This window comes from Nipponia nippon, unplaced genomic scaffold, assembly GCF_047370975.1.
Source record: "Nipponia nippon isolate SJK-2023a ecotype South Korea unplaced genomic scaffold, ASM4737097v1 scaffold_9, whole genome shotgun sequence".
In the NCBI taxonomy this organism is placed as follows: domain Eukaryota; kingdom Metazoa; phylum Chordata; class Aves; order Pelecaniformes; family Threskiornithidae; genus Nipponia; species Nipponia nippon.
Genome location: NW_028262413.1, coordinates 34,240,713 through 34,267,110, shown reverse-complemented (window position 1 = coordinate 34,267,110; position 26,398 = coordinate 34,240,713). Strand labels below are relative to the sequence as shown.

The 26,398-nt window shown below is 41.4% G+C and overlaps 1 protein-coding gene across 1 annotated transcript in view; it reads right to left on the bottom strand.

Annotated features, from left to right (window-relative positions):
• Nucleotides 1-8,778: 8,778 nt before the first annotated feature.
• RFX7 (regulatory factor X7) overlaps nucleotides 8,779-26,398 on the bottom strand; it is a 54,344-nt gene continuing 36,724 nt past the window's right edge. The window contains exons 5-9 of the mRNA XM_087744170.1: nucleotides 23,600-23,726; nucleotides 20,827-20,901; nucleotides 19,939-20,146; nucleotides 17,061-17,356; nucleotides 8,779-16,111 (exon numbers count right to left, since the gene is read on the bottom strand). Of these exons, the coding sequence (XP_087600296.1) occupies nucleotides 12,800-16,111; nucleotides 17,061-17,356; nucleotides 19,939-20,146; nucleotides 20,827-20,901; nucleotides 23,600-23,726 (4,018 nt within the window). The 3' untranslated portion in view covers nucleotides 8,779-12,799. The remainder of the gene's footprint in view (nucleotides 16,112-17,060; nucleotides 17,357-19,938; nucleotides 20,147-20,826; nucleotides 20,902-23,599; nucleotides 23,727-26,398) is intronic.

The window sequence follows — 26,398 nt, the reverse complement described above, 5'->3', positions numbered from 1 at the left end:
TGTCTTCATAGTCATGATTGTCTATGAATATGAACAGCTAGATTTACATGGTGAAACAATGTCTTTTATTAGACCAATGGATAAAGTTTGGAAAAAAGACCCAGATAAGCTTTTGGGTAATTCAAAAGAAACAGTCCTCTTCTGTTTCTGGATTGAGCCTCTGGACACCCAATGTTTCTCTCCGGTTCCCTTCACTCAGTCTTGCCTACAGCACTCTCCCAGCATGAGTTTAGAGGCTTGCCCAAATTTAAGTGGGAGGTTCCTGGGTGACAGCCAAGCAAGGAAAACTTGCCTAAGTTACAGCAGGCACGATTTCCAGGTCCAGTTACTTTGTGAAGCACTTGTTTCTGTGATTGAGACTGATGTTTATTAGTAAATTGTTCTTACAGCTTGCTAGAAAAAGCATGTGGGTTTGTGGCTGTTGAGCATCAATACCTGGTTTTGCAGTGCTGCCTCTTACACTCTACTAGAGTGTAGGAACCATGTCAGACAGAAAGCATCAGACCCCCAAAAGTTTATGGTGTTTTTTTTCAAAATTGCATTGGTTAGTCTAATAAAAGATACTGGTTTATTTCTCCCTATAAGTCTCCTACTACAGCATTACTGCCACTTGCCTGAACTCTGCTCATCTGTTTTTCCGCAGTCTCAGTTTTCTGTACACTAGAAGGCTATGAGGAGAAGCACCCTCAAGCATCCTGAAGTCCTGTTTAACAAAGGTTTTGTTTGTGAATATTGTATTAGCACATTAGTTATTGGGCTTTTTGGTAAGACATCAAAACTGGAACATTAAATTCTGAGTAACGTGTCATTTCAATAATTTTGAAAGTTGAAATAATGCCCTTTTGAAACTTACAACAGGGCATTAGCATATTCAATTTGTTACATTACATTTTTTAAGCAGCAGAGTGTAACACCAGCCCCAAATAAGATCTCACTGATTCATTTTTTGTGTGGAAAGACCACTGGCTATCCAGAACATGAGTTACAACACAGTCAAATCCCAAATCCATAAGTAGATGACCTGCTATCAACAAGGCTTGTGTTTCTGGGTTTGTTACCCAGAGGCATCCATATGCTAAGATAAGATCTATGTGCATTTTCAATGGGATCAATAGTTATCTTCAATGTTCCAGCAAGACATCTAGCAGTTCACTCAAAATAGAAGAATTTTAAATTAAAGTATTCTTTTACTTAAAAACAGGGGAAAAGAAACCACAATCTGTTTGTTAACAAACACTCAGTTCTTATGTAAGATATGTATCATCTCCAGCATTTAATATTTTATGGTCTTACGCAATTACAGACTAATAGTGGAAGAGTGCTCATCTGAGAGCTCTTCCTCTTTCTGCAAATAATCAATTTTCAGTTGCAGAGAATAACCTGCATTTGGATCATCTGAGGGCAATGGAACTCTTTAACTGTATATCAAGACCATTAAAAACATATTAATATTTTATCTCATTACTCCATCCCAATAGTGAGTTCTCATCTGGTAACAAAGAAGTTTGACTTCTCTTGCCATCAAAATTAACCTTCAGTCCCATGAAAGATCAAAAAATTACAAACTTTAAAAATAGTTTCCATCTCTTAGATGATGGCGTTCAGCCTGATAGACCCAATTTGTGGTTTGAATTTTATATACATTTACAATATTTGGTTTGCCTCTTTCTTTATCATAAATGTTTTTATAAGCTGAAGAGAATCCATACACTCTAATATGGAACTGCTTTGAAAAAAAGAAAGCTTTGTTTGTTCTTAAAGGAGGAAATAATGTGGGAAAAGGAGATTTGTTTCAGAATTCCAAAGGGTTATCATAACAAAATAATCTTTAGCTTAAGAATATATATTAACTATAGTCATGGTTAAGTTACAAAAGCTAGGACATCAAGTGACATCAAAGTATGTTTTATCTTATTAAATATAGGATACACTTTTGCTACAGAGGATTTTAAATCAAATTGGATAAATTATCTTCACTGCTCTTCCTTTAAGCTAAAGAAATCAGAAGTCATTTTAACTGCAATTAAACAAAAAATCGGGATGCAAATGACACATACAGATTTTTGTCCTATTGTCTTTTGTTCTACTGAGTCATGCAATAGAAAATGTTATGATGAACCACTCACAACGTCACAGTGGCAGGTAAATGGAAAACTACATATGAGAGGGAATGAATAGAAAACATTTATATGGCTAGTGAGTCATTGCTATGACTAAGAGAAGTAAATACCTATTGATAGCCTAGTAATCTCAATTTCTCTAATACCATGGCAATGACTCCCTAATGAGACTAATGCCAGAGATACACTTAAGAGCCCAAGACTCAACACTCAACGCTCTTCTTGGCTCTACAGTTACGTGCAAATATGTGCTAGATCCTGGCACTTAATACTAGATTTCAAACACCGTGATAACAAGATGCAAAACTGATACAAAGATGAAAGCTTAAATATTGTAAGCAAGACCTTCAGTCTGGTAAAAGTCACCCCAGACAGACTGTTGTCTCTGCGTTGCAACTTCACTGCCGTTAACTCATGCTCAGGTTTTCACCAGCCTCTTGCTGCTCCTTTTCATTCTCAGTTCTCCAAAGTCACTGATTCTGTTTTCCTCAACTTTTCTTCTTTCCCTTAAAAGCAACACATCTTCTGTTTGGACACGTGCTGCCTTATGCATTGCCTGCTGCCAAGCCGCTGCCTCCAGCTGTCTCAAACCCTGCAGCCCTACTTGTCCCTGCAGGATGACAGCAAGGCGTGACTGTCACCCAGGGAGAGACCAGATGTGAACCAGAAATTCTCCACTCAAGCAGCTCCTTTTCAGGGCAGCCTGCAGGCAAAATTTAACACTGCTCTCGAAGCGTGGGCCTGTGTTCCCAAGGCACTAACACCTGCCTTGGGCCAGCTCCCTCTGTTCCCCACCGCAGAGATCCTTGTGCCCCAGGAAAGCTGCTGAGATCTCCAGCTCTCACAGGGAGGGGCTGTGAGAAGGGAAAGACACAAGAAATGTTTTTCCTAATTTCTGTGACTAGTATAACAGTTTAAAAGCAATTTCTTTTGGAAATCTCTCTGGCTTGATGAGCAAACCTGCACAGTAAGAAGAGCAACTGTGGTGGAGGTGGAAAGTCACACTCATTTTGTGCATATGCATTTGAATGAAGTGGTAAACACTTGTCTGAATCACCACCACTCAGATGTCATCTTTCCCTCCCTATTTTCAGCTTGAGGGGGAGGAGAGCTGCCAGAACAGAAATCCGGAGGTGCTGAGCTCCAGTCAACTGCTGTCACGCTGTTCCCAGCTTAATTCACCACCAGTGATCCCATGGTTAACGCAGTTATTGTGGTTATTTCTGCTAACAGCTCAACCCATCGCAATGTTACAGAAGTAAGATCTTTCCAGGGATGATGTATTTGGGCTTTTTTTCTTTAAATACCTTGAGGTTATCATTCTCCACATGTGTATGAAGTAGTACGTGCTATATGCTCTTTGCCAGTGCCTAAAACATAGCTAAGATCAGAGGAAGCTACTGTTCTGACTGGGTGCATGACCGAGCAGCACTCATGCAAGCCTGTCTTTACCCCTGTCTCATTTTCACATGAGATGCTCCTTCTCATAGTATTTCTCCCTTATTCCATTAGGAAAATGGGAATAGTAAGTAATTGCCATTTTCAGTTGGTTTTAATTAGTTCCAAGGTTTTTTTAGTGTTCAATTACTTTTGAGTACACGGGTTTTCAATGGGCTGTCCTTGGTCCACTGATTGGCTTCCAATGAACTTGAAAGCATTGCCACAGGGAATTAATTACCGATAAGGCCAAACTAGGTGTAATAGCACACCGTCCAAGAAGTGTCCACACATCTGCGGGTCTGGCTGGCGTAGAAAGTAATCCCACAAGAAAGTACTCCTAAAAAACAGGATGATGTCTGACAAGGATGTAGGGCTTTGTGCATGCCGTAAAAGGATACCTATTAGTGAGAAGACTACATTACCTCTGCCAAACAAAGGGAAATGCAAATATCCTCCTGTATTACATAGCTACCTTTTGTAAGTGTTATTTGTAAAAAAATACAATTTAAGGTAATTCCTAAAGCAGCAAAATAATTCTAAAATTATGTGCAGCATAACAGATCTTCAGCAATTCCTTATTAGTAAGCACTGAGGTCTCCTATTCTGCTCTTGCAGAGACAGCCATTTTAAGCCCCAGCATTAGTTTTGCTTTCCACAAGTAATCCTTGTCAGAGTAGATTTTAGTTATGCCACTGGCACAAGAACCTCTGAGCAGGGCCTCTTGGACACGGGCACTTCATCTCCCCTCTCATCTGTACATATGTAGCCATGAGAAATTGTTCGGATTTTCAAAGCAGTTTGAAATAGAATCAAGTAGCATTTTGTTCCCGTCAGAAATAACCATTGCTAATACACAGCTTTTTAAACAGCACATTTCAAAATGCCTCTTCTTGTCTCAGAGCAAGGAGGTCTTGGGCTTGATCTCTCCGGGAACTGATTATCACAGCCTTTGGAACAAGTGTCCTGTTGAAGTACTGATACAGAGCAGGCAAATTGAACACTCAAGGGTATTTTTGATAGAGAAAGGAGATGAGTGAGTCCTAATCAGTTAGTTTATAATGCAATACAGTTATACAGCTGTGTTTTCCCATCCATCCTAAAAAACAAAGAAGGGTATTTGAGAAGAGGGAGCCCAGTAGCTCTGTAAAGTAAGAGTGTTGAGAAGCACAGATTTGTAGCAATGGGTAGGTCAGCCACCCGAGGAAGGCTGCAGGGACGGTTACTTCTCTTGATTCCTACTAGCCACCGTCCTCCACACGGTGCTCAGAAAACCTGAGGCTGCATATGGACTCAGGCCCAGCAGCAGCCAGGTTCAGTTTAGTCTTCAGAAAAATCCACTAGCACCAAGTAAATAACAGGACATCAGGCTATCAACTCCTGAATAAAAGGAGATGTATTTTCAGCTTCCTATGCATCTCCTTTTTCCTACCTTTAAGATACATGAAGGCTTTAAAAAGAAGATTAGATTATTTGGTATCATTTCTATACTACTCTGAAAGTATTTCTACCAAAAGTGGATACTCGTATGCATAGGTAGGTTAAAATGGAACCTTCTCACAAGCTCCTGAGACTCATTTCCATCCTTGGACCAGTTTTTCAAGTACAATTTTAACGTTCGTGTCAAAAAAACCCCACGTATGCAACAGAGTATGCTCCAGATCAGTAGCATACTGCCAACATTATTTGAAACAGCAGCTTGAGATCTACTGAAAATTTGATCCTAATGGACATCATCTAATTAGGTAGCGTGGATAGGCAAAGTTCCAATGATACATAACTTATCATAATTCATATGTTATCCGTACCCAGTTTATTAAAAGGAAGCTGACAACAGAGGAAAGATGGGCCACAAGGACAAAAATGGACCTTTTTAAGGATCGCAGAGCTGAGCATTACCAGATAGAGGAAATGGGTAGGCAGGCCCAGGAAGAACAGACTCGGGAGGACCCACGACAAAGGCATTGGAGAATAGCTATGCAAATGTTCCAAGGCAACACATCTCGAGTATTTACATCACTAGTAGGGTATCATCTCCTACATATTCAAAGCACATAGCAGAAACGTTATGATCTATCAGGAACTAAAATCACTTGGTTATATATTCTGCATTATATCAAGGTGGTCTTCTATTTTGGGTGTTCAAACACTGCAATCTGTAGAATGAAACTGCCATCTTTTTAGCACTCTATGTTTTCTAAGCAAATTTCTCCATGTCCTCAGTTTACTTTTGACTTAACTGATCTGGCCTTGCTTAGTTTATATTTTACCCTTTTTTCTTTTTTTTAACAAGTTGAGCAGGAAAAGCAAAAGAGACTAGAAGACTGGAAATAGATGATCTTTAAAGTCCCTTCCAACCTAAACCATTCTATGATTCTATGATTTGCAATTTCATAAGGTGATGTTAATTATGCACTAGGAAGTGCTGGTTTATTATGATAGCAGTAAAAAAAGGCACTCATATTCTGTGAAGCATTGCTTAAAATGCCATTTGCTAGAGCTAGCACTATGAAGAAAGAGAGGACGGTAGAGAGAGTCTTGCATCCCATGTGGCCTCCGAGCCACATGTCGATCCTGCCCATGGAAGGGTCACCCCATTTCGCTCATTTTCTTACAAGAAAACAACTCCGTTCATCATTTCTACTGCCAAGCAGAAAGGATGTTCACATGAGAACGTCTTGCTGCATTTTAGATAAAGGCAAGGACACAGAGGTGGCGTAATCGCCGGCACCGAGTGGGAGCTGCCTGCAGGCTCCTCCGTTATGGTTACGTGGCCAAGTTTACCCTGCATCCAGGGGATAAGCACGGCACAACACAGGAGCTGCACAGCGCAGCACAGGCCTGGGCATATTCAGGTTATTTGTTAACTGTTATGTGGATCACTAACTGCTTGATGTGTAACCGTCTTCTGGTCTGGATGATTACAGGTGACTATTAGAAACACTATGCAGATTAAAAATTTTACATGAACCACAAAGTGTGCAAGTTTTATTGCACTCCCTTATAAGCATTATTCATCTTAAGCATACAGTCAGGTCACTGCTCATTTCTTAAGTTTGGAATTGCTTTCCAGAGTTATTCCACAATTTGCAAGCCTCACTGTACAGTTTTCTTGTATTTCCTCTCCTTATCCAAGCTTAACTCCTGCTATTTGTAAGAGGGGGAGGAAGGCAGCAAGATCCAAGTATTGGTTATCTCTGACTTACGCATCAGAGGAGGCTTAGATAATTAAAAGTTTGCTGTCAAATGAATTTGATGATCATCAAATATTATGCTTAAACTTTACCTGAGTGAGAGCGGCCAGGCTACACAATCAGATCCAGTTAGGTTTACTCAGCCCTCCAGCCTTGATGCACATGCTGACACAGTGAGCTTGGAAGGAAGCTGCGGAGGTCACCTAGTCCACTCCGCCCCCCCGCCCCCAGTCCAATGCACTGGGTTCAGATTGAGCTGCTTGCTTGGGTATAGGAAAGCAGCTTTCGCGGAGGCAATTTATTCTGCGACCACCTAACAATGCAGGGCTTCTTTCTCTGGAGAAGATGGTGGTATCAATTGCCAGAGACACTGTACAGACTACATGAACCACTGGCTAATTCAACATGGCAATCCTTATGACCCTAGAGGGGGAATTCTCTTTACCAGAATACCAGCGGCATTCATACATGCAGATTTACGTTTCTGGAAATGTAAAAATATTTCTAAGCAGTTGTTTAGAATTTACTCTGGATGTCTTTATTAAACATATAAATGTCAAGTCTTTTTGAAACCTACAAAGCTCATGACTTCAACATTTTGAGGTAGTTATTTTGATCATGCATTTAGTTTGACGTTTCTGCCTTCTTAAGTCTTTCCTGTTAGGCCATTTCCATTCCATTTCCATTCACAGTCACAGATTTGTTTGCTCTTATGACCCTTTTTATTAACCATTAAGGCTGATTCTTTCCAGTCTACAGCTGAGAGGTTCCGATTAAAACCCATTATTACTTCAGATGAACTATCAATTTCTAAAATAGCCTTTTGTATCTCCTACATTATAGTCCATCTCATTCCTTGAGAATTTTTAATTTGCATTTTTTATGACTGTGGAACATGGAGAAAGCGTGTCTGTGAATTGTTTATCGAGAACTCTGTTTAGAGCAGGTTAAGTTAGAATCCAGTGAGATATATTAATAGCACACCCTCCAATGTCATGTTAAAATTAATCTTTCTGATGCTCTTTCATTCACACTGCCTCATTTATGTCTCCCTGATGATTCTTTTTCTTTGTTGACAAACCTAAGGTGATTTTGTGCCACCATGAAATCTGCCACCTGCCAGCTCGTCTCAGCACCTCTGTAGCCTGGGATGGAGTCTAATCGTTAACCAGTGCTACCTTTTTGGCATGAAAATCTGAATGTTTGTCCTCACCCTCATTTTCTCATAGCCAGTTTCTGCTCTGTAGCCATACTTTTCCATCGTGTTCACACAGACTGTGCTGGGAACACTGCTGGGTTGACATACAATTTTACAACCCAAGTAAAGGACTCCATAGATGAAAACAGTGTATTTTCCCTCTTTATGGCAGCAAGCCAACCTGCACCATAACACTGTCTTCTGAGAGTGCTTTACTGGTGTCGAAAAGCAAAACCAGCCAAGCACTGCCACCGTGGATGGCTGTAGCAGCAATGGGCTGGTGTATGCCACCACACCAAGAGCCACCACCCAGACACAAACCCAACACTTTGACCAGCACCCACACCGCAATGAATGCAGCACAGAGGAGCTGCACATGAAGACAACTCCAACCAGCACAAATATCACCACCATGTTCTGAAGTACAAGCTGCGGCCAAAGTATTATTTTAATGTTTGATGGTAAATTTGAACTGTCAGGTTCAACTGTAAGCTGCAGATGTTTTTATCCCCCAAATGTAACAGTATCACCACACAGGTACTTTCCACTTAAAAGGGATGCCTACAGAAATGGAATATAAAGCGAATGGTCAGAACCCCATTACCACCAGCTTCTCTCAAGAGATTACTCTGAGAGCACAGACTGATCAGGGCATCCCAGCTAGGAAGATTCACCTTCATGCTCAGCTTTAAGTGCATGACTGGGCTCAGCAATGGCAGCAAGTCGGTACGGCCGGGCAGCTATGATCAGTCTTCACGCAAACTAGAAAGCTCTGTATTTTAGGCCAACCTTAACGCAGACTTTCCATATAAAGAAAAAACTCCCGAAGTCATTTTAATATAAAATGTTTTTATTGTTTTTGAAAACATTTAAAAAACAATTCTTGAGCACTTTCAATAAAAAAAATAACTGAAATGCTACTGCAATATTCAACTACTGTAGTTTCAGCAGTACAACAGACAACAAAACACTGGGGAAGAGGGGAGAAACTGGATTTCCTGCACTAAATGAAAACGTGGAACAGGGATTTTTCTTTCCTTATGGTGCAGTAAGTAAAGCACAGTATAGTACAAGACTATTATATGAAACTCAGATGCACTGCACAAGAAACGCTTTCCTTCTTTTCAGTTCAGAAGTCAGTGCTTATTGCAATTATTTGCAAATTATTTACTTCATGAATTCTTATCATGATAAAACGATGCAAAAATGTTTTTCAACACCAGAACAATAAAAAATAATCCAAGAAAAGAATATATTCAACAATAACTAAGCTGAATTAGTTAACATAAAAAAGTAAATAACTTGTGAATAACTATGCTCACCTGGTTAACACGGAACCAGTTTCAATACAGCAAAAGAATAAAAAAAATAAAAGTGGTTACAGGAATATATCTAGTACTGTACAAGATTAAGTCATTAACACTCATGCACGTTTTGTGATCATGTATTAACATGGTGAAGCAAACTAAACTTAATTTTTCCTGCTGTAATATTCTCATGTAAGAGAATAAGAAATAGAAATATCTCATTGAGATCAATGCACATTGCTACATAAGACAATTTCACCTGTCACTTTTAATGACATTTTGCCTTTTAATAATGAAACACATTAAAAAGTTTCTTTTTTGTGTTGTTTTGCCTTTTTTTTTTTTTTCATCTGTGGGCCGTATTTGTTGCATTTATCCTAAGGAATGTGCCTGCCACAGGTTCAACAGAATTTTAGTGCAATATATGAACCCAGAAAGTTTGCTGGACTAACCAACCAAATTTAAAGTGTTTGCTGCAATACTGTACACAGGGTACAAATTCACTAGTTTGTATACTTTAGCAAAAACTGCTATCAAAATAATTCATTTCTCATATTAGTAGGAAGCCAATAATGTAAACAAGGGGTCAGAACTGTCTCAAATTCTTAGTTTTGGAGTATCTGACACAGACAGGCTTCCATTTGTTAGAATCACAGAATTTTCCTTTGGGTATTGCATACTTTGGTGTGCAGTAGTGCTCTGTCTCAATGTATAGTAAAGAACTAACTAGCACTAAGTACAGGGACCTAACATTATTAATTATGACACCAACACACAAACACCTCTAAAATAATACATACCAATGTACAAAGCTGTGCCTGTGCCTTGGATTTTACTTGAAACAATCTTTATCAAATTTAACACTTCTTAAACATATTTTTGCTTTAAATCCACTGATTATAGAGCATTTCTGCTAATTAAGTCACATGTTAGGCCCAATGTAATGCTTGTATTTAAAAATAATTTTAAACGCACTTTTAAAAACCTTTGGTGACGGCTGCATAATTTAGAACGCATCAGCTTTAAATCTGTTCTTGCTTTTCTGAGAAATGTTCTTAAAAAACTAGTGGAGTTAGGCAAAAACTTATTTCCCCCAAGCCCACGTCAGTCTTGGTGTTAGCGACCTGGAGGTGAGGCCAGCACGTCATGCAAACGCACGGGCTGCTGCAGCATGTGTGCGGCTTTCTCCTCGCAGCGCCGGCGCTCGCGTCCTCCCCCATCACTCTCCATCGGAAGGTAGGTTTCACCTATTCACAGTAGTGCTGGCGCTTCACGCAGGGTCGGGAGAAAAAAAAGAGGTGCCGAGTGTCTCTCAGACCCAGTGAAGTCAACAAGGTAAGAGGATGTTCAGCAGATCTCTGGCAAAAGGCCACAGGCAGGTACAGAACTCAAGCCCTGCCTTCAGCAACTTCAGTCTACAAGAAAAATGGTTCAAGCCTTACTGACAGACACCTGGCAAGACAACAAGCAGAAGGCTACCATGCAGTTTTTAGTCTCCTCCCCATTTCCTTAAGAAAACTTAAAAGGGTCACTTGGTCTTAAACGAAGCAAACCACACCATCGCACATCCACGTGCTTCAAGGAGGGAACTGAACTCTCCCAGTTTGTTCCTGACAAAGCAGCAAAACTTCCGATGCAAGCACAGTGAAGTCAGGCCCCCATAAGGTGCTATAGCTTGGCACGAGTGTTTGTCCCTGCAGAAGAGGCCACAGACTGGTGATGAACTGGGGCAAGAGCAAGAGAAGCCGTGGTACACCAGCACCTCAAGTGGCAATGCAGCAGCACAAGGTGATTCAGCACTGCCAAAAAAATTGGCCAGTACTGGGATCTCAAGTCATTAGCAAAATCTGAAGAAACAGAAGACCACCAAGACACTTAAACAAAAAACCACTAATAGCTCGAAAAATCTGAGCATCCTCCCCTTAAGTAAATCCAGGGGGGCTTATTGTGCCTCCCCCTTCATAAATTCACGACCGCTCATTCAAAGAAGTAATGCAAGAGAGGAAAATGTTTTGTGCTCCGTTTTCTGTTTTGTAAGTGTCAGTTCACGGGAGAAATAATCAATTTTATGCTAAGCTTAAGGGATGGTATTGTAGCATCCTCAGCGCACCACTTCTGTAAAAGCTTGCCTCTGCAAATCCTCTTTCTAGCATCAGGGCCATGCCCGGTTAAGTACCTCTCTCTTTTCACCATTAGAGAGATCCATGCCATGCTGATAAAACAAAAGGTCTTTTTTGGTTCAAGTGAACGAGTGAGGCAGAAATCTAAATCTCATTTTCCAGAGGGGCAGCTAAGGACTTCTAAAAAAAAATTAGATTCACCAGTCCTGTCAATCACTTATGAAAATGGAATTCAGGCTTCTAAAACAGTAAGTACTTTTAAAAGAAGTTTTACCAAAAGAAAGATCACGTCTTACTGTGTATCTGTAAAGTGCCTGGCAGTATTATGGCTCTATATGAAATATTTTTAGATCAGCCACATTTTCTAATATTTTAATCATCTTTTGCTTGAGAGAAAGAGACCGAGTGAGAAAGACAGAAAGGCTCAACCTACTGAAATATAGAGAAAATAACATCTTCCTACACCCTCCACTAGGTTAGGAAAGAGCAAACTTAAAAAAATGAATCTTTAAAAAATAGTACTTTAATAAGCTCCAGCAGCTCTTTTATTTAAAAAAAAAAGAGGGGAAATATCGTGTTCCTTCTCTAGCGTTGATAAATAATTAAACAGTACCTCTCACTTTAAAATAGGGTGTTATGCCTAGATTAAATCTCAGTGCTCAAAATCTTTTTGCATGAATTTTACCTACTGTAAAAACACTGAAGTGAGAACTAAAATATCAAGTATGTCACGAATATTAATGGATAAAATAACTACATAGCTTTATTTCTCTTAAATAAACAATTTAGTGCATCTTTCTTTTTCCTTGATCATTCCTGTTAGTTTTTCCTATCTCTGCGTTTTACTAGAGATGTCAATGGCACCAGCGCTGCAGAGTTTCCCACAGTTCACCACTGAGCAGTGCTCAAGACAGCTACACAATGATCAGGCACCTGCGTGTCACCTGCTTCGCTTGGACCCACTCCCCACCACCTACCTACCTGCAGGCACCCTGCATTTCAGACCTGAACAACAAAGGTCAGTAAGGATCATCTACTAAGAAGTAACAAGCAATACAAAGTATGGAAAGCCCACTAACGAGCTCGACTTAAAACCTTCCCAAAGCCTCAACCATAGTTGTCACTGCTGGCTGGCTATTAACCACTTCTTTATTTGCTACAATAAGAAATGCTAAATGGGAAACACTATAAAATTCAAATTTTAATACTGGCTCTTCGATAGCCCATCACCTTCAGAGATTGGTTTAAAATTGGTAAGACTGCCTTTTCCCTGCTGAAGAATGAGCAACGGGTACAGCAAACTTTGTTAAAAATGCCACAATACATAGCAGGTGTTTCTGCTGCGGGAGGCACTTCCATTAAGACAAATACAATACGTCTGTCTTTTAGATACAGTGTGCTACATACATATTATAAAACAAGATTAACCCAACATTTCAACAGCAGAATGATCCTTACTCTCCATCCACTCAAAACCTGATGCAGTTATTGAGTTAATGGATTCATTGCAGATTTGTTGAAACAAGGGGTCATTTTTTAACTCCTCCAGTGTAGCATCATCGTCTTGTCCCTGCTGACGACCTGGATCAAACAGTAGATTTGTGTCTAAAGTGTTCAGATCGTTAATGCTGCCTGAGAGCTCGGAAGACAACCTGATGTCGCTGGAAAAGACAGATGCAACGTTATTGAGATCTGATGCCACCTGATTCACCAGCTGCTGGTTTGTTGGCAGACTGTCCTCCCCTAAAAGGTCTTTTACAGTGCTGCTAAAATCTAATTGCTGCTCTCCGATGTCTGATTGTGCTTGGTTATCTCCAGAAGAAAAACTGATCTGATCGGTGCTGCTGTTTTTTGTGAGGTAATTTGGTGTTTGGAATTCATAAACTGAAGTGCTGGAATTGATCATATTTTGTGGGTTGGCACTAGGAAAAGCGGCAGATGTCTCTAAAATCTGAGTGAGATTCATCCTGGCTGTGTAATTTGAGGGCATGTTGTTCACTCCCAAACCTCTCACTGCATCATCGCTATCGGAATCAAGTTTGTTTAACAACACATTGGTTATTTTTTTAGTGTTTGTTTGTTTCTGAAGAGATGGGAAGGCCGTCTGCATCATCACAGTCAACGGGACTGACTGGCTTCTTTGCGCTATGTTATTGGCACTGGTGTCTGCATGGATATTAGCAAATACATTGTGAACTTCAGGGGTCACTGGACTTCCAAAAGGTGTCAGGTTAGAGCGTGGTATATTTGAAACAGGGTAAACAGTGCTTCCACTGAGATTACGCTGGCGATGGACAGCAGGGCTCACGCTCCGGCATCTCAGACTGTTGTTGAGAGAGGAACCGGTTCCTTTGTTGTCCAAAGGAGCGGGAACAGCAAAGCCCTCTTGCTTGGTGGTGCTACTGACAGGGGCTGCCTGGTGCTGCACAGGCGAAACGGGAGTCACGCGACCGAAGTGAGTATCATGGTGACGCGGCTGAGACTGGTATGACTGGCCAGGAACTGCAAAAGCGTGGGGTTTCCTGAAGCGGTCTTCCACCAGCTCCTGGTAGCTCGTAAGGATGCCATGGTTTGCAACCGAGGAATTGCTAACACCACCATAGCCGTTATTCATCCACTCAAGCTTGGTTTTGTCGGGATGGGTAGCCATAGGCCGCTGCATTGGCTTCACGGGGCTACTTGATATAATGCTGGCATCGTGGTAAGCCATACTGGAGCTGATGGGAGTAAATGCAAACGGGTTTCGGCATTCCACAGGACTTGGAGGGACACTGCTGCTGCAGTTCGAATGCGGTGTGCCGATGGGCGTATGCCGGCTGCTTCCTAGAGCACTGTCTACGGGAGTCGTCTGAGCCAGCCTTGAACAAGGGCTCTCTCGGGACATGTTCTGAGATCCAGCAATCATTTCGGAGGTGGGTGTTGGAGTCGGGGTGGGGGTGGGCGTCGGGGTGGGGGTGGGAGTGGGAGTGTGAATCGGAGTGCTGTTGTTATGGATCGAATGGTAAAAGTGCGCGCTGCTTGGATGAGATGACACGGGAGCTCCTTGAGCTGCGGTCTGACTCTGAAGTGCCATTCCTAGACAACCACCGTAAGGATGAGAATTATTCATAGACATTTGCTCCTCCATGAGCACCAGCTCCTCCACAATGCTGTCCTGGGTAAGGTCGTCATCGAATGAAAAGAAGTTTTCGTTTGACTGAGGGACTGTATGTTCAAACTCTTTCAGCTCAGACTGCAGAGGTAACTGATTTGAAGACTGTGCTTGTATTTGACCCAAGGAGGAGTCCTGAATCTGGCTCTGTAACTGCTGGTTGTATGCGTCCTGCTGTATACCTTCGCAGTGCACCGGCTCCCATGCCGACTCCTGTAAGTCACCAGAGCCAGAGTGCCCTGCAATAGTCATAACACTGATATCTTGCTGCTGTTCACAATTCACAGATGCAAAGTCAGAGGTTTTGGTGATATGGTGCCATGTATTTGGGTTAAAGCTGCCATCAGATTTTGAATCATTTTCTATAATAAACATGTTTCCTTCCAATTTCACTTTTATATCTGGAGATGATGCTGATGATGCAAGCTGCTGTCCTAAAGTAGAATCACTGGTATTTAAACTGGTGCTCACAGAAAGGTCTGTTCCTAAGTTTGCTGCAGCTGCAGAAGGTACGGGTACTTTCACAGGTACCTTGCTGGGAACTTGAACAAGCGTTGCTGTATTGTCACTGTTAGCTAGCGATCCAACCTTTGGAGACTTCTTAACACTGTTTCCTTTTTGACTCTCCACAGCATTACCAGCTGAAAGCTGCTCCACCAGTGGTTTCTTTACAGGTGGTACCTGGGAATCCTGAAGTGTAGAAGGTTGTCGCTTTCTTGGACTTTTAGTGCATGTTTTGTCTTTCATCGTAGACTCACCAGTAGGAGGTGAACCGATGCTGGTGCTGGACAAATTTTGACTGGCAACCGAGAGCTTTTGAGTGCTTTGATTATTGCCTGCTGAAGAAACTGGTGTGATCTCATTAGACTGGGTTTTATATTTGGTCCCTGCTTCTTCAGCTCCCTGATCACAGCCCTTAACCGGTTTTGCCTCCACAACATCATCAGCCGAAACCTTCAGGGTTGCAACCTCAAAATTAATTAGTTGAGCAGGAGGCAGGTCAGGGGTTGCCTTTATGGATTTAGACACGTCAGAGCTCTCTTGGCCCTGTACTGAGTTCTCATCCAGCAATGCTTCTGGTTCCATTTTGATCTTGACTGCAGGCGCAGCTACAACAGTGCTAGGCTTGGATCCTGGAGACTGAAGTGAAACAACAGATCCATTTTTGATCTGTGGTCCAGTCCTCCCTTCTTCCGCTGCTCCTCCGCCAGCTGCAGGCGTCTGTTTGACGGGCACACTACTGCTGCTCGGGGCAAGAGATATTGCTGTCATTTTTACCACGTTTAAGGAATTCACATGTGGAGCTGGCACAACAGTCTTGATTGGGCTACTGGTAAAGAGCACCGTCGTGGGAGAGCGGATGGTGAGAGCACTGGTATTTGCTGGCTTCGGTAAGATCTGCGGGTAGCGATGCCGGGCAGAGCGGTCACCAACTGGGCTGGCGGGAACGTTCTGGGGAGTCTTTGGTGACTGCTTGACTGATTGCATGTGCTGAGTGACCACCTGAACGTTGAGTGGCAGGACCTTGCTATCAGACGATCCCATAGGACTTGGAGACGTCACCAACTGCCTGGTCCTTGGCACCTGGAGAGAAAGAAAAAGAAAAGGTGCGGCGATGCAGCAAGGAAGTCTCCAACACCCACAGACCACCTCATCCGCAAGCATTTCAAAGGTAAAGGACAACACAGCTCAATACACCAAAGCTAGTGAATGTCAATTTGAAACAAAACAAGCTATTCGACTATATACAAGACAATTTCTATTTGTCTGCCTAAGGATTGGTACACAGATACGTGGCCTCAATTTTTAAGGCATGAGGCACTGGTCTACACACTAGTCTGCTCTTCTGCCAATGAAAGGGTCATTCTCATACAATCCTTCACCACATGGAACAAAAAGACAGACATACAAAGGTTAAAGAGGAGAGGATGTGTTCAAAACACTGCTCATTGTTAAGGTTTCAAAAGCGGGTTAAATACAAACCCACTATCAAGCAGAAAAATCGGCTTACCTATTGAAAATGACAACACAGCTAACATTTTAAAAACAAATAACCTTCCCCCTGCCCCGCCCAGTTCTGTATGGCTGAAAGACAAAGATGTTCCATACTACATTTATGCAAAAATAAAATTGTTGCTGTCACTAAACGCGTCGGGCCAATGAAAGGCAATTTAGATTCCGTATTAGGGGCTCAGCAACACACACAACTGGTGTCAGCTCTCTCATCTGGTTAATCTTCATCTCAAGGGCAATTATTCCCACATATAACCTTCATTATTGCTAGCTGAAATCCCACTGTCAATGACTTCAAAGATGAACTGGGCCTATGCTATGCGATCAGAATTCTGCTGCCTCTGTACCGATCCCATAACTCATGCGGTATAACACAGTCACTGGGACAGAAAAGCATCACGGGACCCAAGCCTTTGAACTGAAACCGTTTTTCTATCCCACTGACACCACTGCTTAGTTACTGGCAATGTACAACCCTTTCATAAGGCGGTTTCTCTAGAGAATTGCTGGAGAACATTACCGGTATCGGGCTGGGGACAGCTGCCACAACAATGCCAATAGGTGGAGGAGACAGAATTGCAGGACTTCCATTAGATATACTGGTCACGCCGTTGGTTGCAGTGCCTTCCGTTTTCTTTGCTGGAGACTCTCCTGGCAAAGGAGACTGCAGTTTCTGTTCTTGCTGCTTCTTCTGGATCTTACGCTGCAGCTGCTGCTTGGCATCAACAGGAGATGGCAGAGTTTTCACTTGCGGTTGAAAGGAATTACTTTCAGCAGTAGGTATAAAAGCTGAGGGCTGGGGGATCCCTTTTATTCCTGAACACAAAAGAAGAAGAATTAATTATAACCACACATGCTCTGTCAGCTGTAGTGCCACTTCTGCATCTAACCACGCAGAACGCATGGCAGGCATGTCCACAACCATTCTGGGAACACCTCTTCCATGAGGTGCTCCCATCCACTTCATGCTCAAATCTATTCAGTGTTTCAGCTTATTTCCACATTTGTGGCAAAACCTCTATCTGTTAGACAAGCTGGGCATTAGCTGCTAAAATACTATGTACTGGCATCTTGTTTCTAGTAATCCCAAATTGCAACTTCTGTGGCAGCAAAATCTAAAAAACAATGCATTTCATTTAACTGACAGTAGAGGGCAGTGGGTATGTTTTAGATGAACCTTTACAATTGATCATCTGCTGTGTTTTTGTTTTGTTATCAATGTCTAAGGCAGCTTTAAAAATGAAAAATCTTTCCAGAAAGCTGTGGGTCTGTGTCACAGAGGAGCAACTCTGAGCAGATTATACTATCTAATGGCCAAGGCATTAAACACAATGCATACAATATCAGAATGGATCACAACCTGTGTGTGATCAGGGATAATGGTGAAAGAAGGGCCAGAAGAAAAGTGTCCAGGGAAAAAAGAAAGAAAGAAGAAGAAAAGGTGAAAAAACTATGGAAATTAGAATGGGAGAACATTTTTTCTGGAGACAATGTCTCTGCTGATCACAAGCAAGCAAGTGGTGATTCCAGGGAGAACAACAGGGAGTTAGTCTCATCTGTGCAGCTGGCACCAATTTCCCTCAGAAAAATCACATCCCATTTATGACCTTTTGTTTATTAACAGTGACCAACTAACCCTGTTGAACTGCCCCTCTAAAAAGGCTTTAACACCATTTTATTTACACTTTGCACGTTTCACAGTTTTAAAAATAACAATTATAAATTAATCAACACCATTTTAGGGCAAGTATTTGGTTTTAGATACCCAGTACATGCTTAGGAACTGTGGTCTGGGAGCCCACCCTCTCAGCAGAGAGCTTGAACACCACAGCTTGTCTCCACTTTCACAATTCCTTCTTCACAGAGCAGTGAAATGCCCAAATATATTGCAATTACTGGAAAACAAGTCATCTGTGTGGGCTGAATACTGAAGGCAAGTAACATTTATAAGAAACAAACTCAACAACTTTTTCTTTGAGGGTAAAAGTTTGCTTTTTCCTCAGTTAATGCACAGGGACACTAGTTCCTTGCGACAGAGAGGAATGGGTATATTTTATTTGCCGTTCTAGAAAGAACCTCTCCTGAAATGACTATCCAAGCCACAGAGGCATGCACTGGAAATAACTGCCCTTTTCCTTGAAGGAAACCACCTTCTCCTGAAGGAAGTAAGGGGGGGAAGCTACATGAGTTGAAGAGCTGTACCTATTCCTAGCGTTCCTTCCAGCAGCACATCAAGCAGAACCAATGAAGCCAAGCAACGACAGGTAAAAAAGGAGCATACAGGCAGCAAAACCTGCCACTGCCACCCATCAGTTCCAAGTTACAATACAGGAAAGAGAGCTGGAAGGAGAAAGAATGTGATCCAGAAGGGGATCGCCCCAACCTATAGCCCTGGCCACCAGTTTCCATTTGAAATTGCCTGTCTCAAGAGACCTGCCTTGATCCAAACACATTTTGCTTGACAGGCCTGGGCAGAACTTCCCAGAGGGAAGTCTGGGGGAAATGTTGTGCACCTGCACTTCCCTCCTCATCCTTCATTTTTGTAATTTACTTCATCCACAGCCACAAAAAAAAAACCAACCCACTTTAAATGATTAAGTGACTGATTTTGAGCATGAAAAGGGAAACAAAGAACACAAAAGTAGATGTACAACCAACCACATCGTATGTAAGCTTTCCCACAGACTGAATAGAACAGGAATTCATCTGATGTAGCAAAATACAAAATAACTCGTCTCTTTACCTTGATCCTTAATGAAGATTTGAAATCAAGTGCTGGAATCTCAGTCACACAGCTGCCCCCAGAGAAGGCTCTCCTGTCCCTCCCAATGCCCCTCAAGCCCTTATTTCTAATGTGATCAATAACAACAGCAGCTGACGTGCCTGTACTACCTGACACTGATCAAACATCTCAGGAAAATTTGCATCTGACATCAGAAATGCCTGTAAGAAAATCTGCTCTTGAGATAAAATTAAGACAGACAATTGTTTCCAAATTAGGGCAAGTTATCAGACAGAAACACAGCTACTCCAGCAGTTTGTCTACAAACCAGCACTGTACCGGCATCAAACCCCTGATCTAGCAAAGTACATAAATTCAGCACAATTACTCACATGCCCTGAAGTGTTTTAAAAGACCAGGGTCATCATCAGAGGAATGGGAGAATCACAAACTAAACCCGAGACCACTGCTTATTTTCAGACCTCTTTACCCAGACTGCCAGCAAGAAAAGTAATTTGCAGCAATGTGGACTAAAATCACGTAAATGCATGCTCAACACTCAGAGTCAGCGTTTAAAGCTTGCCCTGAAGAGAAGTGCTTCCTCAGACCAAGATGTTATTACTCTTTAAAAAAAGATCCCCTATTTCATCCATTCAGCATTAAGTTATCTCATTACCTGCTGGTGCCCCCGCCATTACTGTTAAAGCTGCCATTGACTTGGTACCGATATAGTGACTTTTTACAAGGAAACGAGCCAATTCCAAGACTGTATCAAAAGGCTGGCTCAGCACTTTCTGGGCCCATTCACAAACAAGGCGGCAGGCCGCAGAGACAACTTCCTCATCAGCACTTTGCAGCTGCCCAGCCGGCTCTGCCCCGTCCAACTAAAACAAACAAACAAAGGAGGAAAGGTTACTTTAATTATTAAGGGTCATTAAGGCAGGAAAACAAAAATAGAGGGCAAATGATGATCAGAAACACACAAAAAAGTTGAGTAAGTATATTCACAGCTTTTCTTGAAACTGGGAGAATGAGATCACAACATCAGTATCATTCAAAACGAAAGGTCTTAAAATTAATCTACTGGTTGTTTCCAAAGGCATTATATATATATATGGAGCTGACATTTCTGGAAGAAAATCGCAGAGAGAATCCTAATATCTGGATGACCAACAACTGATGCTCCCTGCATCCAGAGTCCTGTCAACTCAGTTACCCAGGATCTGCTTCTTTCACTGGGCTTCCTCTTCCCTAGCATTGCCCTTTTTTAAAAAAAATATATACAGTAGAAGCAAAACAGAATCAGAGTTGAAAAGATATAGCTTGTGGGTGGCAACACTGTAAAAGTCTGCTTCACCTCCTAAATTAGTTTTTTTACTAGCACTGCAATTCATTCTGAGCTTTACAGAAAAACATCAAACGATTCAGAATACAAGTATCATAAAGAAAAAAATCTTTAAAACTACACAGCTCTTCACTTTGTTTTGAAAACTTCACACAGAAAAACAACATAATAAATGTTAATTTGCAGAAATATATATAAATAAGCAAGTATATATCATACCCCATCTCCAGTTTTATGAAAGTCAAGGTTGGGCAGTGTTGGCATATGCACAAAAGCCTTCTTCCTCAGTCCACTGTAGCAATATGTGAACAAGAATTAAGGTCTAAATCATCTCTGCTTGTTAGTTGGGGGATAGGAGGGAAGGGCAGTAATTCCTCTGATACTCCTCATAAGCTTTATAAGCAAACTCAACAACAGATCTCAGAATCGCTGTCCTTAACACAGTCCCATAGCCAGCCAGAATCAAGAGCCTATAAATGGCTGTGTTTTGGGCACGTCGTTGGGCTTCTCCATCCACGCAAAGGAGCAAGGGATGCTGGGCGTGATGAATTTAATTTGATGACTTAGAAGAACCACTAAACCACGCCAAGTAGTTTCCATTAGCTACTGAGTATTTAAATCATTAACATAAATTTGGACTAAACTCCCTTCCTAAACCAGGCCTAAAACGAGATAGGGAATGCATTTTCAAAAGTTAATCACTATTAAAAAATGTGTTCCCAAATTTTGGTTTTATTTTGAGTTCTTCTTTTTTGCCTCTTTTTGCTAAATTTCTTGACATTTCCTTCTCCTAAGGGACTTCCACAAACTGAAGAAGTCCCCCATGACAAGATAAAGTGACTGATTAGGACATTTCTTCCTAAGATTTCACACAAGTTTTGTGGCTCTCTCCCCACCCATGATAATTCTTCTGTAAAAATACGGACACAAATACCCAGATTTGTTCTTACATTGATCTTATCAAATCAGTGCACAAAAATATACACCTTCCATTACTCTTACTCACTTGTTTATAGGTCTAAAAATCAAATCAGCCTTTTTTCCTCTCCACAGCATTACTCTGGGAGTTCACATACAGTGTCTCTTCTCTGTGACACACAAATCCTTTTCAGGATCACTAATTTTTCACATTCTGTAAATCTCTCTGTATGTCTCTTTCCTAGACCATGGAGTTTGCATTTGCTTGCATTAACCTGGATGGAGCATAATTACAGTAACATAAACATAAGGAGGCTAGGTATTAAGGTAGGGGTGAGATAAGGTCACATTTTAATCATTCTGAATTAGAAACTTAGGAAACAGAAGTGAAAAAGATCCCCTGGGTCAACCTACAATTACATCATATGATTTCTTCCTTAAAACTTCTCTACTCTAGCTCTATCCAGAACATCACTATTAAGTTTTGGACTCTACTGCTAGATAATCCAACACTGTATTTTATGAAACAATTTAACTGACACATAACTTCTCCATTTAGTACTACACGGAAGGTTTTTCCCCTCTATGGAAGACAAATAATTCTGGGCTGCCCGCTAGCATTTAATTCCCTCTGTAAGCGCATGCTTCAAGTGAGACCTTGGCAAAGGCCAGTATTACAGTGAGTCCGTGTCATTACTGATAGTTCTTTTCAGTGGTTTTTAATTAGAGCCTACCAGTACCTTGATGCCTTTTGGCCTTTTAATGCTCTCCCTCCCTTGCTTACTGCAGTGGTTTAGCCTACCCAGCACGTCAGAGCAAGGGACGACCTTGGGGCATGCAGCAGGCATTACATCACTTCAGGATGGTTTATAAGGATTCTCAAGGCAAGGTGTAATTCTCAACTTGGAAAAGACAAAATTCTTGCTGATGAAAAAACTACTGACTTTGAAAATCACTAACAGTTTTCATCAGCAAGAATTTTTTTTTAATGGAACACCTCAGCATGCTAAAGACTACAGACAAACTACAGCTCAGCCTGAGAAAAATTCACATCCTTGTAGCTTTTAGACTCGATTACTGCATTTCTTTCCTAGTAGAGCTTCTTACTCCTACACTGAAGCAGCAGAACCACCAGCGGTACAAGCAGATTCTTTTGCACAGCATTTGCGCCGAATTCTTCACAGTGGCTGCCTATTAACTGATAAACTAATCCGTCCCAAGATCTAACTGCGTATAGTTCTGCCTGTAACAATTATGTCTAGTTACACTATGACAAATCAGTTTTTTAAGCACTTTAAGGTTTGTATTAAGTTACAATTAAATGGGGTAGTGTTTTTGCACGCCCTCTGGGATGGACTGTTTCTCTAACGCAGGGAAGGAGGGAAGGAAGCAGATTCCAACTTCGGGCACAAGGAACAAGACTGCAGTCAAGAGAGAGAGACAGTGTTCCCCATCCTAGAAGCTCTTCCTCCGAATTGTCTTTCCTATCTCAGGAGGTCTGCACCATGCAGTGAAGGAAGCAGTCTCCCGCCTCTGACGAGCCTCGGATCATGCCTTCCAAGTCTGAAGTCAGCTTTTGTGATGACTTCCCAGTTCCCTCTTCTCTTTCAAGCAATACTAAGGGTTGAGGAGAGGCAGTTTTATGAAATATCTGTAGCACAGCTTACAGATCTTTGGCTTTACAACTAACTTTTAAATTACTGGTGTGCACGAGTATAATATAAAAGCAAGAAATGTTCTGGTAATTCTGAGCTGTACTACCAATAAAATATTAGTTACTGCACATATATAAGGTAAGTTCCTTTATTCCAATATCTCCCTTTGCACTAAATGATAAGGCTTCTTTGATTCCTCACTGCTGTGACAACAAAGTGTCAGAACCCAAATTTAAGTACTTGTTTCTGAAGTTGTATCTTGCAACCTAACACTACCGCAATTAATAATTTTTAAAGAACGTTGGGAAAGTGTCTGCATTTTTTTATTTAACATTACTTCTACATTTAGCAGGTAGTTAAGCCATAATAACAGATGTTCTCCAGGCAAGTGCAGAAGAAGTTACTGAGAAGCGTTCTAGCAAAGGATATTTTGATTTGCCTCTTGTGCCTAGACGACGGGCCTTCATATTTGGAAAGACATTTTTCATGATCTTTCCAAAGTCAGCAGCACTTAATGGGTGGTAGCCAAGATTGTCACAATAGCTCCTGCAACAAAGAGAAAGAAACCGTGAATGGAATCAAAGTGAACACGAGAGGCCAGCCTGCATGCTAGACTCCATCAAAGGTTTTCAAAAGAACACACTTATACCCATCCATATTTAGAACCACATTTAACATTAATGAAGCTATCCACAACGAATTGAATACATTAAAAATGTATAAACAGAGCTATTAATACCATAGTTTTTGCCTTGTTCTCTACCGAGTTCAAAGACAAGTCATGTGGAGACATAACAAGTAGTGGCATTATCTAGAGCACAGTTAAGATTTACTCCACAACAAAGTTTGAAGCATATGTTTCAATTCACTTATTTTAGAACATAAGAAAGGCAGAGACATTGTTCTAGCCAGAAGTATAGCTTGAGTGTGATAAGGCCTGAAGTCCCGCAGGAATATTTGAAAAGCAGTAGGTAAGAGATTTGTCAGTGTCCAGAGAAAGATTCTGCCTACACAACCTCAATTTAACAGAGCTTAACAGAACTGAATTTAATAAAACATACCTTCCCAGGGAACCAGCTTCACCTTTATAGGTGTAACATAAACACGTACTGAGGACCTATTCCTCTTACCACTGTACCACTACTGAACTGAGAGCTGCTTAATTATAGACATAATTCATTAACAGTCCTAAATTAACAGATTTCAACTGCCTCTGCAAATGTAGATCTTCATGCAACTGAGTATACAACCTGATGATATAGGGGAATAACGCAACAAAAGGTAATTATTTTGCTAAGTTTACTTATTCTAGTAAAATGGACGCTGTCATCTGTCTCCAGTTCTCAAAAACAGCAGAAGGAATTGTGTTTCAACATCTATTCAGATGTTATATCTCCTTGAGGCAGAGACCAAGAATCTTTGATTTCGCTGCAAAAGGTGAATGTTCTGGAAAATCACAAGCATGTGAAAGCAGAGGAGAAAATCGGGAACTGCTCTGGAAGGTCTACCTACACAGCAAGTGCTTAAGGCTGCCCAAAAGATATGAATGCCATATTGCCTTTTGTTCAAGAGTCTTGTGGTATTTCACAGATGATAATGTGCTAAGGCCCCAAACATACCGTTAAAGCATGCTCATGCAGATCTCCTACAGTCGCAGAGCCAGCACCCATGAGAAGTCCTACCAGCAATACACAAACACAACCTGGCTCTGAAAAGAAGAGGTGACTGTACACGGTCCTGCGTGGGCATCAACAGGAGAGCAGAAAAACAGTAACTTCATACATCACATTGCCTGCTACTCTAGTCAGGTACATACATATAAACAAGTCTCTGCTAAGAAAGACAGAATCGTAGAATGCTTTGGGATGGACGGGACCTTTAAAGGTCATCCAGACCATCCTCCCTGCAATGGGCAGGGACACCTACAACCAGATCAGGTTGCTCAGAGCCCCATCCAGCCTGGCCTTGAATGTTTCCAAGGATGGGGCATCTACCACCTCTCTGGGCAACCCCTTCCAGTGTTTCACCACCCTCATTGTAAAAAATTGCTTCCTTATATCTAGTCGGAATCTCCCCTCTTTTAGTTTAAAACCATTCCCCCTTGTCCTATCGCTATTGACCCTGCTAAAAAGTCTGTCCCCATCTTATAAGCTCCCTTTAAGTATTGAAAGGCTGCAATAAGGTCTCCCTGCAGCCTTCTCTTCTCCAGGCTTAACAGAAAGAAAGAGAAAGCAGCACTCCTGAAACAGATATTTCATTCCCAGCATCATCTAGTAAAACCAGTAACAATTAGCAATGGCATTTGCATCCAAGTAGGCCAGTCAAAATGTCCTCTCTGAAGACTGTAGCTCTATAGAAAGCAGTATATATTTCTTGAGATACTTCCACTGCATTTATTTTCTCTGTAAAAATACTAGTTATTACAGAGCAAGTATCTGCTGCTTTAACCTTGGCTGTATGTAGGTATCCTCCACTTCGAAAGCACCACCACAAATGTAATGATTTTGACGATCATAAGCAGCAAGTTTTATGCTATTTGGTTCTGACATTTCCCTGCAGAGCTTGTGTGCACCCGCTTCCCCCAGCTACCAGGCCCCTCTGTCCAAGCCAGGAGATGTTGCCTACAACCTGGTATACAGTTAGCCATTAGTCTAGTTTCTGTATGGGACATCAAGAAGGTTTTTATCCAATTTATATACCAACATATTTTATTTCAATGCATGTCAGTCACAGAATCTGGATTCTGGATATGTGCCTTTGAAGTTAATACAAAGGAATACTTCTCCTGCCTCGCTGCACCCTCTTAGGAATTAGACATTGCTTTACGTGTAGTAGATAGATCTCTGTGTGCCTTTTTCTTCCCTTGAATCTTGTCAGGCTCCAATGGATTTTAACTTTACTCTGAAAATTTCTGAAAGGTGGGTCTTTGTCGCTTACTGATGCCGATTATGGGACTTCAAGTCTCAATTAGCATGCAAAGGAGGGCGCTCTCAATTTCTCTGCCACAGTCAGCAGTGTCTTTGACTGAAACTCAACAATGTCAGCAAAAGAAAATAAATAAAATCATCCAGCAAAACAACAGGATTAGGGACCTACCAATCAATCAACTTTAAAGTTAAATTTATTCCCTCTCTAGGAGAAAATAAACAAACAAAAAAGGAAAAAAAAATATCAGTTCAAGTCTAGCACATCTGTTTCAAGACAATTACTTGCTAGCA